Source organism: Cololabis saira, chromosome 9, assembly GCF_033807715.1.
Source record: "Cololabis saira isolate AMF1-May2022 chromosome 9, fColSai1.1, whole genome shotgun sequence".
Taxonomy (NCBI): domain Eukaryota; kingdom Metazoa; phylum Chordata; class Actinopteri; order Beloniformes; family Belonidae; genus Cololabis; species Cololabis saira.
The window spans coordinates 17,018,826-17,032,147 of record NC_084595.1 but is presented as its reverse complement, the minus strand read 5'-3'; the positions used below and the strand labels follow the sequence as shown (position 1 = coordinate 17,032,147).

General features: G+C 43.9%; 1 protein-coding gene across 1 annotated transcript in view; it reads right to left on the bottom strand.

Moving 5' to 3' along the window:
- Positions 1 to 13,322, bottom strand: part of LOC133451502 (probable phospholipid-transporting ATPase IM) — a 49,119-nt gene that overhangs the window by 16,648 nt on the left and 19,149 nt on the right. The window contains exons 4-16 of the mRNA XM_061730616.1: positions 13,151 to 13,264; positions 12,586 to 12,684; positions 8,694 to 8,755; positions 7,011 to 7,083; positions 6,858 to 6,928; positions 6,664 to 6,746; positions 4,865 to 5,023; positions 4,684 to 4,772; positions 3,031 to 3,224; positions 2,752 to 2,960; positions 2,166 to 2,200; positions 1,758 to 1,923; positions 618 to 806 (exon numbers count right to left, since the gene is read on the bottom strand). Coding sequence (XP_061586600.1) covers positions 618 to 806; positions 1,758 to 1,923; positions 2,166 to 2,200; positions 2,752 to 2,960; positions 3,031 to 3,224; positions 4,684 to 4,772; positions 4,865 to 5,023; positions 6,664 to 6,746; positions 6,858 to 6,928; positions 7,011 to 7,083; positions 8,694 to 8,755; positions 12,586 to 12,684; positions 13,151 to 13,264 — 1,543 coding nt within the window. The remainder of the gene's footprint in view (positions 1 to 617; positions 807 to 1,757; positions 1,924 to 2,165; positions 2,201 to 2,751; positions 2,961 to 3,030; positions 3,225 to 4,683; positions 4,773 to 4,864; positions 5,024 to 6,663; positions 6,747 to 6,857; positions 6,929 to 7,010; positions 7,084 to 8,693; positions 8,756 to 12,585; positions 12,685 to 13,150; positions 13,265 to 13,322) is intronic.

The following is a 13,322-nucleotide window of genomic DNA, read 5'->3' as shown; positions in this document are numbered from 1 at the left end:
ATTTGTTTTCCTGTATTTTTTAAATGTATATATATATATATATATATATATATATATATATATATATATATATATATATATATATATATATATATATATATATATATATATATATACACACACGTATAATCTTGTCTTTTTAGTTGATTGTCTATTTTTCATTCTTCTTTTTTTTTTCTTAAAAAAGGTAACAATACAGATGCGCAAAAACAGAAACGCATACAGGTACAGGACAAGAGGGGGCGCTAGAAAACAAACAAAACAAACCAAGACAGTACAAAACAACAAAATCAATGTTTGTGACCTTGTATGTAGGTGTGTGCGTGCGTGTGTGAGTGCGTCTATGTATGCAAGCAAATGTTTGGTGTGTATGAGTATGATGGTTTTCTAGAATTATGGTTACTTTAGGAAAAACGACAGCAGCCAAAAACAAATTTTTCATTCTGAGATGTATTCATTTAACTGAGATTACTTTTATATGTAAATTTGTAGGATGTTAGTATGACTGTTATGTCTCGTGTTCAAAATGAGAAAAATCAATAAAGAGAGTTGAAAAAAAATATCAATAAACAGTGACGTCATCGGTGCTAGATCAGGTTTGTAACGGGACTGTGTACCTATGACGGACATCCTCTTGCGGACGTTGTTGAAGTCCAGGATGCCCAGGAGTTTGTAGCTGCGCTGCTTCCCCATCTCCACGATGGAAATGCTGTCCGGTGTCCGTGAGCGGAAGACGAAGCCGAAGTTCCTGGCAGCTGTCACCAGCGCTCCCTCGTCCGGGGACTGCGCCTGGTAGGAAAGCTCACCTGCAGGGGGATGGAGATGGATGGAGGAGGATGGAGGAGGATGCAGGAGGATGGAGGAGGAGAATGCAGGAGGATGGAGGAGGAGGATGCAGGATGATGCAGGAGAATGGAGGAAGATGCAGGAGGATGGAGGAGGATGGAGGAGGATGGAAAAGGATGGAGGAGGATGCAGGAGGATGGAGGAGGATGCAGGAGGATGGAGGGTGGAGGAGGAGAATGCAGGAGGATGGAGGAGGAGGATGCAGGATTATGCAGGAGAATGGAGGAAGATGCAGGAGGATGGAGGAGGATGGAGGAGGATGGAAAAGGATGTAAGAGGATGGAGGAGGGGGATGCAGGAGGATGGAGGAGGATGCAGAAGGATGGAGGAGGATGCAGGAGGATGGAGGAGGATGCAGGAGGATGGAGGGTGGAGGAGGAGGATGCAGGAGGATGCAGGGGGATGGAGGAGGAGGATGGAGGAGGAGGATGCAGGAGGATGCAGGGGGATGGAGGAGGAGGATGGAGGAGGAGGATGCAGGAGGATGGAGGAGGACGCAGGAGGATGGAGGAGGATGCAGGAAGATGGAGGATGCAGGAGGATGCAGGAGGATGGAGGAGGATGGAGGAGGATGGAGGAGGATGGAGGAGGACGCAGGAGGATGGAGGAGGATGGAGGAAGATGGAGGATGCAGGAGGATGCAGGAGGATGGAGGAGGATGGAGGAGGATGGAGGATGCAGGAGGATGGAGGAGGATGGAGGAGAATGGAGGAGAATGGAGGATGCAGGAGGATGGAGGAGGATGCAGGAGGATGGAAGAGGATGGAGGAGGAGGCAGGATGATGCAGGAGGATGCAGGAGGATGGAGGAGGGTGCAGGAGGAGGCATAACAGGGAGAATTTACTTTTAGGTAACAAAGAAAACACAAGAGTCCTCGTCTCGCTCGGCGGTGGAACGTGACGCCTCCTCACCCTCCGTCTTCTCCTCAGCCATGACGGTGTGGCAGAGCGACAGCAGTCGGAAGAAGGCGTGGACCTCTGCGTTCTCCAGCTTCACCGCCTCCACCAGGGCGTGGTCGTGGAAGACGAAGCGTGGGTCGGCCAGCGGGTTGAAGGAGAAGTCCACCGTGTCTTTATGCTGCGGGGCGAGCAAAGGAGAGAGAGGGAGGGTTGGACGGGAGGAAGAAATGCCAGAGGACGAGTGCTTCGACTTTAATACATGCACAAAGGACAACGTTTGAGTTTCTCACAGCGCAAATACTGCATTTAACTATAATTTGCAGATAATAATCCCCGGATGAGTTTTGTTAACTATCTGATCAACATAAACTTTTTTGGGGGCTATTTTATCATAAAAGCTCTGAATTCCCATAAACTCACCTCAGCAATCTGTCCTGTGTTGTCATAAACTTCTCCTGCAGAAATGGAAAATTATGACGAGAGTTTAGTCAAACGCACAAATAAAACGTTTACTGTAAAACGATAAAAAATTAAAGATGAAAGACTTTAGAAATGCTTTTACATCTTTTACATCATTGGCAGGTCTTGCTGTTCAGGTCATGTGACCACCTACCTGCTCAGACTGAGCAGCTGTTTGAAATTACCTATTTAACTGTGAATTGAGCTGTCTGACAAACATTTCACTTCTGTCCTGACGAAGGCCAGTTTGGCTGAAACGCGTAGACACGCTTTTAATAGATTAGCCATGCAACAATAAAGGCATCTTATTAATCTTACCCTCATGAGTGCCTCAGTTCACTGTCTACAACAATTTATGGATCTCCCCGACTGAAGAGCACCTGAGGGATACTATTTTTGCAAATACCCAAGCAGCACTCCATGCACCGCGTTCCTGTCTGATGCTTTTACATCCATTCAGATCTGAATGAAACAGGTGCCAGCAAATGGCCCCCAGTTGTGGGCGTGGCTTCGTCTGAAGGCTGCAGGGCGGCACGCCGGGTCTCACCGTAGGATTTGCCGTTGATGGAGCACCGGTTGAAGATCATGATGTTCTGGGTGAGCGTTCCCGTCTTGTCGCTGAAGACGTACTTGATCTGGCCGAGCTCCTCGTTCAGCGTGGTGGTGCGCGCCTCGGCGGGCGTGTCGTTGTGAGCGTAGTACATCTTCCTGTCCCAGTTGATGTAGTAGCTGTTCCCCAGCCGGATGACCTCCACGCTGTTAAAGAGACACTCCATGTCGACTCTGGACATCGCAGTTTATCAACGACCAACGGCCTCTAACGCACCTGACGTAGAGAGAGATGGGCACCACGGTGTTGAGGATGATGACGTAGGACCAGAAGGTGAGGAAGGCGGAGAAGCCGGAGTCGTTGCCGTCTTCTCTTGGCAGGAAGACGGTGAACTCGGAGCCCTCGTTCAGCTCCCAGATATAGTTTCCTATCGCCAGGATCGTGCACATGAAGGCCAGGAAACCAAAGATCTGCAGGAAGAGCACAACGAGGCGGGATTCATCACTCAACTCTTGCAAAATCGCCCGAGCAGCCGCACTCAATCACTTCAGAAATGTGCTCTTGTGAAACGCTTCTTGTTCCGCTCCCACGCCATCGCAAGCAGCAAACCCTGACCCGGTCAAAACAAGCAGGGCCGGGCCTTACGGCCCAGAACCTCAGAGAAACCAGATCAGGTGAAAACAGACATCTTGTGATGCCTTATACCAGTGGCGGCTGGTGCTAAAAGATTTGGGGGGGGCGCAATTGACCTTGGCATACATCAGGGTGTAACGGTACACAGAAGTCACAGTTAGGAACAAGCTTGGTACAATGGGGAAGAAAGAAAGGTAGAAAACAATATTTTGGTCCTTTAATTTTGAAAAATGTAACCATCCAACAATGGCTTATTGGTGATAAGTTTTAGTGAAGCAGTTCAGTTTTGCTGCAGTGGAAAAAGAAAACTGAACATAAAGTAGGGGTTTATCATTTCAACAAATCCACTGATATTTTGTCTTGTTTATTTCTTCCTGGTTTGGGGTTAAGTTTATTTAACACATTAGAGAGAAGAAAAACATTAACATTTCCATTGTTCTGTCTGGCATTTCGACCTGAAAATATATCATTTATATGCTCTGTTTTTAAACATATTTTAAAAAAAAGTTCATGTTTTATTTTTCTGCTCTGTAGCACTTTGAGATTATCAAATATAAAGTGCGTTATAACTAAAATGTATTATTAGTTATTATTATTATTATTATTGTTATTAATAATAAGAAAAACATGAACAATTCTATTGTTCTCTCTAAAATGTATATTATTTGAAAAGATAACGTTCCTTTCTTTCAGATATTTAATTAACAAATGTTATTTCAAAAGCAAGTGTTTTTTAACCGGTTTGTGTAGTTCCGTTTGATTTTCTAAAAAAGGCGGGGAACGAATTGTCCAATCACAGATGAAAAAAAAAAAAGATACTGATCGCGGATTCGTTGCTGATAACTGAGTTTCTGGGACGCACACGACTGCGTCCCCTTACGAATCTAATTCAAACCAATTAAAAGAGATCCTCAGGTCATGTGCTTATCAAATGTTGGAGAGTTTACACTGGATTCTGTTTGACTGGCGCCCCTTACTTCCAGAAGTAAATAAAATAAAATAGAAAACATTTTGGAACCAAATAAATATTTAAACTACATTTAATTACTATTGACAGTCACCCACAGACTTAAATAACACCTTCTTTTAATAATAATTTGCATCTTACAGCATGTTTTTTATTTTATTTTTATTTTTAATTTTTCTTCTCTTAATTTGATGGGGGGGGCGCCCTCTACTGACCAGTCGCCACAGTCTTATACTCTTCTAGGACTGCAGCTATGTTGCTAAACTACACACACGTGGTTAAATAGTGTAATTTCAGCGTGGTCGTAAAAGATGGCGGCGAGGTCTCACACAGAGGACTAAGACGTTCATCAGGCGGTCGATGCTGGTCCTCTTGAACGTGCTCTTCCCGCAGTTCTGCATCAGCTTCGTCTCCGGACCTGAAACAGAAACGAGGGGAGACCTTGAGATGACGTCTTTCCTCCACTTGCCCCAGACGCTCTGGCCTCCAGCGAGACGCGGCGCCGCTGACCTGCGAACAGCACCAGTCCGAAGCACCACTCGGTGTTCCTGAGCGTGCAGCCGCGCAGCAGGACCTTCTCGTTGTCCAGAGGGTGCTTCTGGCCGCCGTGCGTCAGCGTCCCCTTGAAGCGGTCCAGCCGGTTGTTGGGAGGCTCGCAGAGCACGTGACCTGGAGGGCAGACGCGACAGGTTGGAGACTGGAGTGCAGCGTTTGACCCGAGTACAGGAGTCGACTGTAAAGTTGCTTTCGTCAACAAAAATTATGACTATCGTCATCAACGAACCATTATCACCTGAGGAAAACGAGATGCAACAAAAATGCTGGTCATGTGTTGATAACTATAATGAAATATATAATGTATAATATAAATGTCTTCATTTTCGTTGACCAACACGAGACGAGACAAAATGTTCTAACAAAGATCCTTAATCTCCATGTTTTCAGTATTTTCCTCTGGTTTAGTTCTGCTGCTGGGTGACGTCACGTCCTCAATCCCAGTCGCGGCAGCGGGGAATCAGATCCAGAAGATGCAGCTGCAGGTTAGAGGCTGATGCCGTTAACGCAGAGCTCTAGGTTCACGTCAATTAAAAACAAAGTTAAATAGAGAAAGGGGCCGATGGCCGGCCACTCGGGGATCTTCTCTGGGGCTGGGAGAAGAAGAAGAGACCATCTTTGGATACACTTTCCTACATAGACGTGGAAAAGAAAATCCAATGTGTTGTCGAAAAAGAAAAAGACGGGGAGAAATGCGGAAAAATAAATATGTTGTAAACTCAAATTAGAGTCTTCTGTATCTGGAATGGATGTATTCTTGAGTCTATAAGGTAACAATAATATAATAATAAGATAACCTTGTTTGAATTGTAAAATGGGTTTGGCTAAATACAATCTTTGACGAAAACGAGACTAAAATGATAGCTTGACCCAAAGACTAGACTAAAATTTGCGAATGTGTTTGAATGTGTATGAATGTTTGGTGGTGGTCGGAGGGGCCGTTAGGCGCGATATGGCAGCCACGCTTCCGTCAGTCTGCCCCAGGGCAGCTGTGGCTACAAACGTAGCTTACCACCACCAGAGAGAATGTGTATGGATGAATAATGATCTCTGTAAAGCGCTCTGGGTGCCTTGAAGGGCGCTATATAAATCCAAGTCATTATTATTATTATTATTATTACTCTGGTGACATGAACCAGGTCTCGCAGGGAGGGAGGACACCTCTGAAGACGTACGATGAAAAGCAGTCAGTCTTCACGGGACCTGAAAGCAGTACGAAGTCATCTCCAAGTGCTTAAGCCTCCACGAGTCCACCGACAGACCAACGGGCTATAAATGGAGATGGTTTCGTCCTGTGGCTCCTCTGAATGTTGAGACAACACAGAACCCTCGGTGAGGTAAAGAAGAACCGGCCAGCAACGGCTAAAGGATGCCAAAGAATGCTAAAGGAAGCCAAAGGACGACGCCCCCCCAAACAAACCCAGCTGGGTCCCTCAGGCCTGCCAAAGACCCCCCAGGCAACCCTACCAGGTAAATGCATTGTCAAGTGATGAAGCAAAGTTTGAGAACAAAGAGGGCAAAGCTGTCCGGTGGTGAAGCATGGCAGAGGAAGCACCATGGTCTGGACTTTCTGGACCACTAGCCCATATTTGTGGCTAAAACTGAGTAAAAGTTGGGTGATGAAGCAGGTCTGATCCAGAGCGTCTGGAAGTCTTCGTTTGACGTCATTTCTGCTAAAAGCGGTTTGAGCTTCTATACTATTTGTCCTCCGGTTTTATAAAGACAGGAGGAATGACTGTGGATGAACTTCTCACCGTTGAAGTCGGCCAGCTTCTCAACGTCATCTCCCAGGTCTCCCGTCACCGGCAGAGCTTGTTTCACCTTCAGGTTCGTCTCTCTGAGGAAGACAGCGGGAGAAGAGCAGCGGCGGTGAAACTTATCTTGTTGGACTGTTGGAACTTTAAACATTTGGATGTTTTGTGTTTTGAGCGGCGAAGCTCCCACTGACCCGTCCAGCTCCGCCGTCTCGACGTAAACCAGGTTGAGCGGTTCGCTGCTGGAGAGCAGCAGGAGGTCGGCCTGAAACCAGCACAAGAGTCAGCGTAGTGTCGGAATGACATCACGGTTACGGCGTGCGGAGCTCGGAGTCGGCGCTACTCACCGTCACAAACTGGTTGTTCTCCAGCTTGATGACGTCGCCGACCTGGACGTTCATCCATTTCTCGCTCCGCAGCCTGAGGACAGCAGAGAGGCCGGTAAGAGCAACGTTTTGGACGGTTTCCAGTTCCCATGAGCACCGTCAGATGTTAAAGTCCTGCAGGAGTTTGGCTGCCGGTTCGGTTCTAGATTTATGATCTCAAGGATCTGTGTCGGCAGGTTAATTTTATATCTTATGGGTTTTATTATCTGGTATCTGGTTGTGTCTGCAGGACGGCGGAGGGGCGAGAGCTTAGATTTGATGCTCGTTGTTGTTTATCTTCTTTATGTTCAAAAATGTCAAATCTTGATTTTTCAGCAAAAGTTCAAATATTTTTGGCTTACGGGTAAAAAATGTATTAAAACTTTGATAATAAACAGAAATCTTGGCAAAGAAGATAATAAAGATAAGTAAAGTTTTTTCTTTGAATTAGACACATTTTCAAGTTGCCGAGTACATCAGAGCTGTTTTATTTCTAGTGAAATCAATCTTTAATATTACTTAATATTAGTAAAAGTGGCGAGGAAAAATAAATACTGTGAAAGTCACTTTCAACAAAGTAAATAGTTAAATAATCAATGAAAAGGGTTTTAATGGAGGAAAAACTGAATGAAGAACTGATCTGGGAGTCAAAAAGCATCAAAATGAAAGAGGATGTTCCACATCCAGCCAGCTCCTGCCGTGATGCCGTCGCCCACATTTCTCGGGTGACGTCTTGGACGGTTTGAGTTTTCTTTAGACAGTCTGATTTATTTTTTCTTCTAAAGTTACGACACAACTTTAAAAAATAAGAAAGTATCTTGCTAAATAAACCGAACGATAAATCAACACAACTGGTTTTCAGGTCCACCAGCACCGAATTGACATATACAAAGCATGTCAACAGGAAGTAAACATCTCCTCCGACCGTCCTGCAGCTGCTTCCCAAACTGTCCAGGAGCCGGCAGGAAGCCGGCAGGAAGCAACATACATGCAAATATTAGTCTCTGTCTCGTGCGCCCCCCTAAATGCTATGCCCCTTCCTCTCCTCGTCTCTCACCATCGCAGCAGACCAGACAGTTGTTGACACTGAGGTCACTTCCTGGAGAGTTTACAGTACGTTCCACGAGAGCAGACGACTTACTCAGCTGGTGTTTTTGGACAGGTCATGTGACCGGTCTACATACTTAGTACGCTGTTAAAATACTGGAAATACGGAGACACGTTCTGACACGGCTACACAGGGAATGGTTTATGCTGTTAAATGTTTTAGTTTAAAAACAAATTATTTCAAATAGTTTTGACCGTTTCTATTAAAAAATCCCTGTTTACTTGAGCTACAGGAAGCAGCTGCAAGTGAGTTCACTTGTTTTCTATCCTGTTGACCTGATGTCTACTATCTCAAATATGTGCAGTACGCTTGATTTGGACATGGACATGATCATTAGAGCTACAATAAGCCACTTATGTGGTCTTTAGGGTTTGTGTGAAGTGCCTATATAATAAATCTAAAGGGCACCCAGGAGGCTTCCCTGAGGAACACCCACATCTGAAGAACAGTTTAACAAAACAATGCAGAAATTTCCTGAAATTTTAAAAGAACAAACGTGTGTTCATTTCCCATAATTTAATGGACTAAAAACAACACGTTTCCAGGTAAAAACTCACTTTCTGTCGATAAGTACTTGGACCTTTCGGTTGTTTACGTGATTGTCGCTTCTGTGGCGATTCTGAAAGAGAGAGAAAAAAAACACAAATAGTAAAAGCACTGAGTCAGAATGAGGAACAAGAAACTCAATTTCTGCACTGATTAAGTTAAAGGTTTGGAAAAAATTGGAGGAAGCATGTTTCTGTTAACAGAACAGGGGATCACTTCAACCGCTGACGAACTGCTCCGTCTTTACAAATCCCAAACTCACTCTCTGGTTTCTGATCCTTTTATTTCTGCAAACGGCTATTTACAACTATAGTTTACTCTCTTTTTTATTGCGTTCAAATTTCCAAACACCCCGAGTCGTGGAGGAATCTTGTGCTTCAACACACCCATTTCTTCTTTCATCTTAACAAATAATTTAATTAGACGAGAGAACAGAAGCTCGCTTCTGCGACTCAGCCGAGCAGCTGCAGAGAACATGCAGGAATAAATGCATTAAAGCGGTAAAGTTAATACTCAACTTTATCTTCTTGTGTCTGAAACCCAGAAAAAAAGATTCTATTTGGTTTCAAATAACTTATTAACAAGTCAAAACAACACCCTCCAATGAATTCTGGGAGGTTTTCAAGGTCGTCCTCTGAGGCTGAAACGGCACAACTGATTACATTAGTCTGTAGTCCAGCTCAAGATAATTCAAACAACCTCAGATTCAAAACTACATGACACATTACACCACGCTATTATTGATTAGACCAAATATTTGAGCCAAAATGTTGAGAAAAAACCTAAATACATCGTTCCTGTTTCCATGGAGAGAGAGAAGTTAATTTCTATGAAAGCAGGCGTTTCGTTCAGTTTGCTGCTTTTTGGAGCATACACAATGCCAAGGGGGAAAGACATACTGTAAGCAATGGTCTCAGAGATCGCTCGGGAAAAGGTTTGTGATGTAATTTCCAAACAATACTGTATTTAACCCATAACTTTACGGTGAGAAAAACGCTACTTGCAGCAGGTGGAGATACCTGGTCACGACTTGGACTCGTCCATGATTTGGACGCGTAGCTAGTGTTGTTTTTGGCAGCCTGTTTCAATTTTAGTTTTCAGTTGACTAAAAGTCTGAGCATTTTAGTCTTGTTTTAGTCGAAGATTGTATTTAGCTAAACCCATTTTACAATTCAAATAAGGTCATCGTATTATTATATTATTGTTACCTTATAGACTCAAGAATACATTAATTTAACTTAGTTTTTAATTGACGTGAACCTAGAGCTCTGCGTTAACGGCATCAGCCTCTAACCTGCAGCTGCATCTTCTGGATCTGATTCCCCGCGACTGGGATTGAGGACGTGACGTCACCCAGCAGCAGAACTAAACCAGAGGAAACTACTTAAAACATGGACATTAAGGGTCTTTGTTAGAACATTTCGTCTCGTTTTGGTCAACGAAAATTAAGACACATTTTAGCTTTTTTATTTATTTTATTTTAGTTTTTATTTTAGTCTTGTTTTTATCCGTCTATGATATTAAATTATATATTTAATTATCGTTATCGTTCAATGACCAGCATTTTCGTTGCGTCTCGTCACGTTTTCCTCAGGTGATAAAGGTACGTTGACGACGATATTTAGTCATAACTTTCATTGACGAAAGCTAGTTTACTTGTAGCCTTATTGAAGTCACTGATTCGACTACAAAGTCCTCCATAAACCAAAGTCACGGAGAGGATAAGATGAAGGACGAGCTGCTTTCATTCATGCACAGCTCTACGGTTAAACTTTGCAATCTGATCTTCTCTTCGTCGTAACACCACATTTATTTTTCACTTCAGTTCTTCAGGATTCATTAGGAGGTAATCTGATGAGCTATTCTTCTCCAACACAGACCGTAGTCACCGCGGCGTTTGTTGGAGGTCGTCTCCTGAGTGTCTGGCTACCTGGCGTGCTCAGATTAAATCAGGCGCGACCGGACCGAGCTCAACAACAGACGCAGGACGACTCCTGTTCCTCCTCCTGCTGATAACGTTGAACCCGCCGCGCTGACCACTTCCTCCTGACAGCGGAGCGTCAAGTCCAGTTATTTTCCTCTCATTGTTACAGAGGCGCTTTGCTTCTGTTTTCATTCCTGTAAACCAACGAATACTTTTGCCAGTCAAGGGAGAAACGCAGCTTCCCGTTGAACTTGTGTGCAGGTCACTCGTGTTATCGGTCTGAGTCAGTGAGGAGGGAACGATGTTGCTTCAATCGGTCCAAACGCCTGAATTACATCGTAATTCGGGAGAAAAGGAGAACTACATCCCAACATTTCATAAGTCGGTCTGATGAAGCAACCGCACAAGGAAACAAGTAAACTTTTTATAACAATGGAAATAAAGAACAGAGGGCAAAGTGCAATTAAATGTTGATTAATAAGAGAGTAATGTCTTAAAATCTTGAACTAACAATTTTTTTAGCATGATTCTGTTGGATTCTGTCACTTTTGCAGTAAATTATCAACGATTCTGTTTGAGTGGTGGGTCTTGGACACTAGGCTGGTACCGGACCACTGCGATCGGTTCGGTACGTCCTGACCCACTTTTCTCGCTGCCGAAGAGCAACTTGCAAAGGTGAGATAACGGAAAGAGAAAAAACAACCACTATTGCAGCAACAGCAAGGATGATATTCATATCTAAGTTACCAGTTAACAGATATGGATCAGTGTTGACACATTCACTCTCAGCTACCGGGAGGTGATGACTAGATCCATCAGATGTCTGTGGTTTTCTTCGTTTGTCCCCCCGGCGTGAACGTCGGGGTCGCCACCTTTCATACATTCAAACGAAAGGATTCTCACGTCCAAAATAAGCGATAATCAGGATAATTTGTGCATGTCCACCAGGTGGCAGCAGCGAGACGACGAGGGCAGGAATCTCGATACGAGACTGAACTGGCGCCATCGTCATCGCATGTTAAAGCCTTGACCTTGCTCTGCCTGACGACGTTTATAACCCCCACCTATTTTGCTTGTTGTTTATCATAGGTCTTGGACGCACCATCAGTACAGCCCATTTTAGCTGCCTCATTGTTACTGATTCGGTACATTTTGTACCAGCGGAGTACTTGTCGTCTCGTCTTAGTCAGTCAGCTCAGACGAGACGGTGCGCGACGTAACCGAGTCGTGAAAATACTGCCGACCTCGTTGAAATGTGCAAAATCAACAGATGTTGAGTGAATGAAGATAAGCGCTTCCTCTTTCCCCCACTTCTCTTTCACAGATCTGTATTCTGAGGTCATCAACACCACCAAAATAAAAGCGTTGCTTTTTACATTTCAATAGACTAATGTCCCAAACAGACAAAACTCAAAACTAACGAAGCCTGCAGAACTAGATCCTGCAACTTCGTATTTAGGTACAAAGCCATCTTGCATGTCTCTTTGATGTCCTTCAGACTATGTCTTGCCCGAATATTGGTTAGCAATTTTAAAATGGTTGCTTATAATTTGCCTTTTTACTGCAAAACAGGTTCAAACAACAGATGGGTTTCCATTAACAGGGGTCAGGGGTACTTGCACACCACCTTCAGGGGTACTTCTCTTCTCATTCACATAAACGACTGTCTCAAACCCTTTAGCGTTAATCTCGTTGTTCCCATTTGTTTTTCCTCACTTTGTAGTTATTCTTTTGTCTTCTTCTTCTTGGTATTGGCAGTTAGGAAACAATGAAAATCTGGCGCTTCTGCTACGTTGTGGAATGGAGGGTTAGTTCGCTAACTCAGTGGATCCTACCAGGTCCAACACTCCTTTTTTTCTTCTTTTTTTTCAGAAATTATTAAGGATAATGAAGTTTGAACTTGTACATTCTGATAACTCAAGCTTTTAGTCAAGTTTTTTAAGTGAGAAGAAAGAAAAACATATTTCCGATGCTCTTACTATGTCATCAGTTGCATCCTTGGCAGCGGTGACTACCAACACAAAGATGAGAGGTACGACGGTGGTGAACCAGGAGAGGGAGGAGATCTGAGGAATCACCTGAACAATAACAACAACAACAATAACAACCATGAGACTGTTGCTTTTCAAGACAAGTGTATCTGTTATTTGGGCCCAAAAACTTGGTGGATTCAGATGTTGGTTGTCTTTCTTTCTAGGACTTCAGTGTTTGAGTTATTCTGCTTCTACTCAATGTCTGTGAAGTAACGTGACATACTGTATTTCTGCTCATCATGAGGCAATTTCCTGTACTTGATATTACACTTCCTTTATTCTACGTGCACAAGATTGCTACATTTCCTGTTTGGTTAACAGACAGAATCAGTATGAGAACGGCGTTGGACTAGAAGACTAAATCTATGTGAGAGAGACATTTCCCAACATGCTTTGCTTCTGTGGAGAAAACCACAGAAAGGTTCAACAGAACCGTTTCGGCTAAAACACGACTTTGAACCAGCTACATGTGTGATAGCGGTGGATGAGAGTCGTGCACGCGTCTCCTCACCTGCAGCACCAGTAGCACGAGAAAGTAGGCGTTCGCAATCCTCTGGAACTGCTCAAACAAGTTCAGAGGCAGAAAAGTGAAGAAGTTGTACTTGGAGGTCTTGATGGCGTTCGTCTGCAGAAAAGGAAAGATGAGCGTTAAATAAGAACAGGATTAAAGTGTAAATGGCATT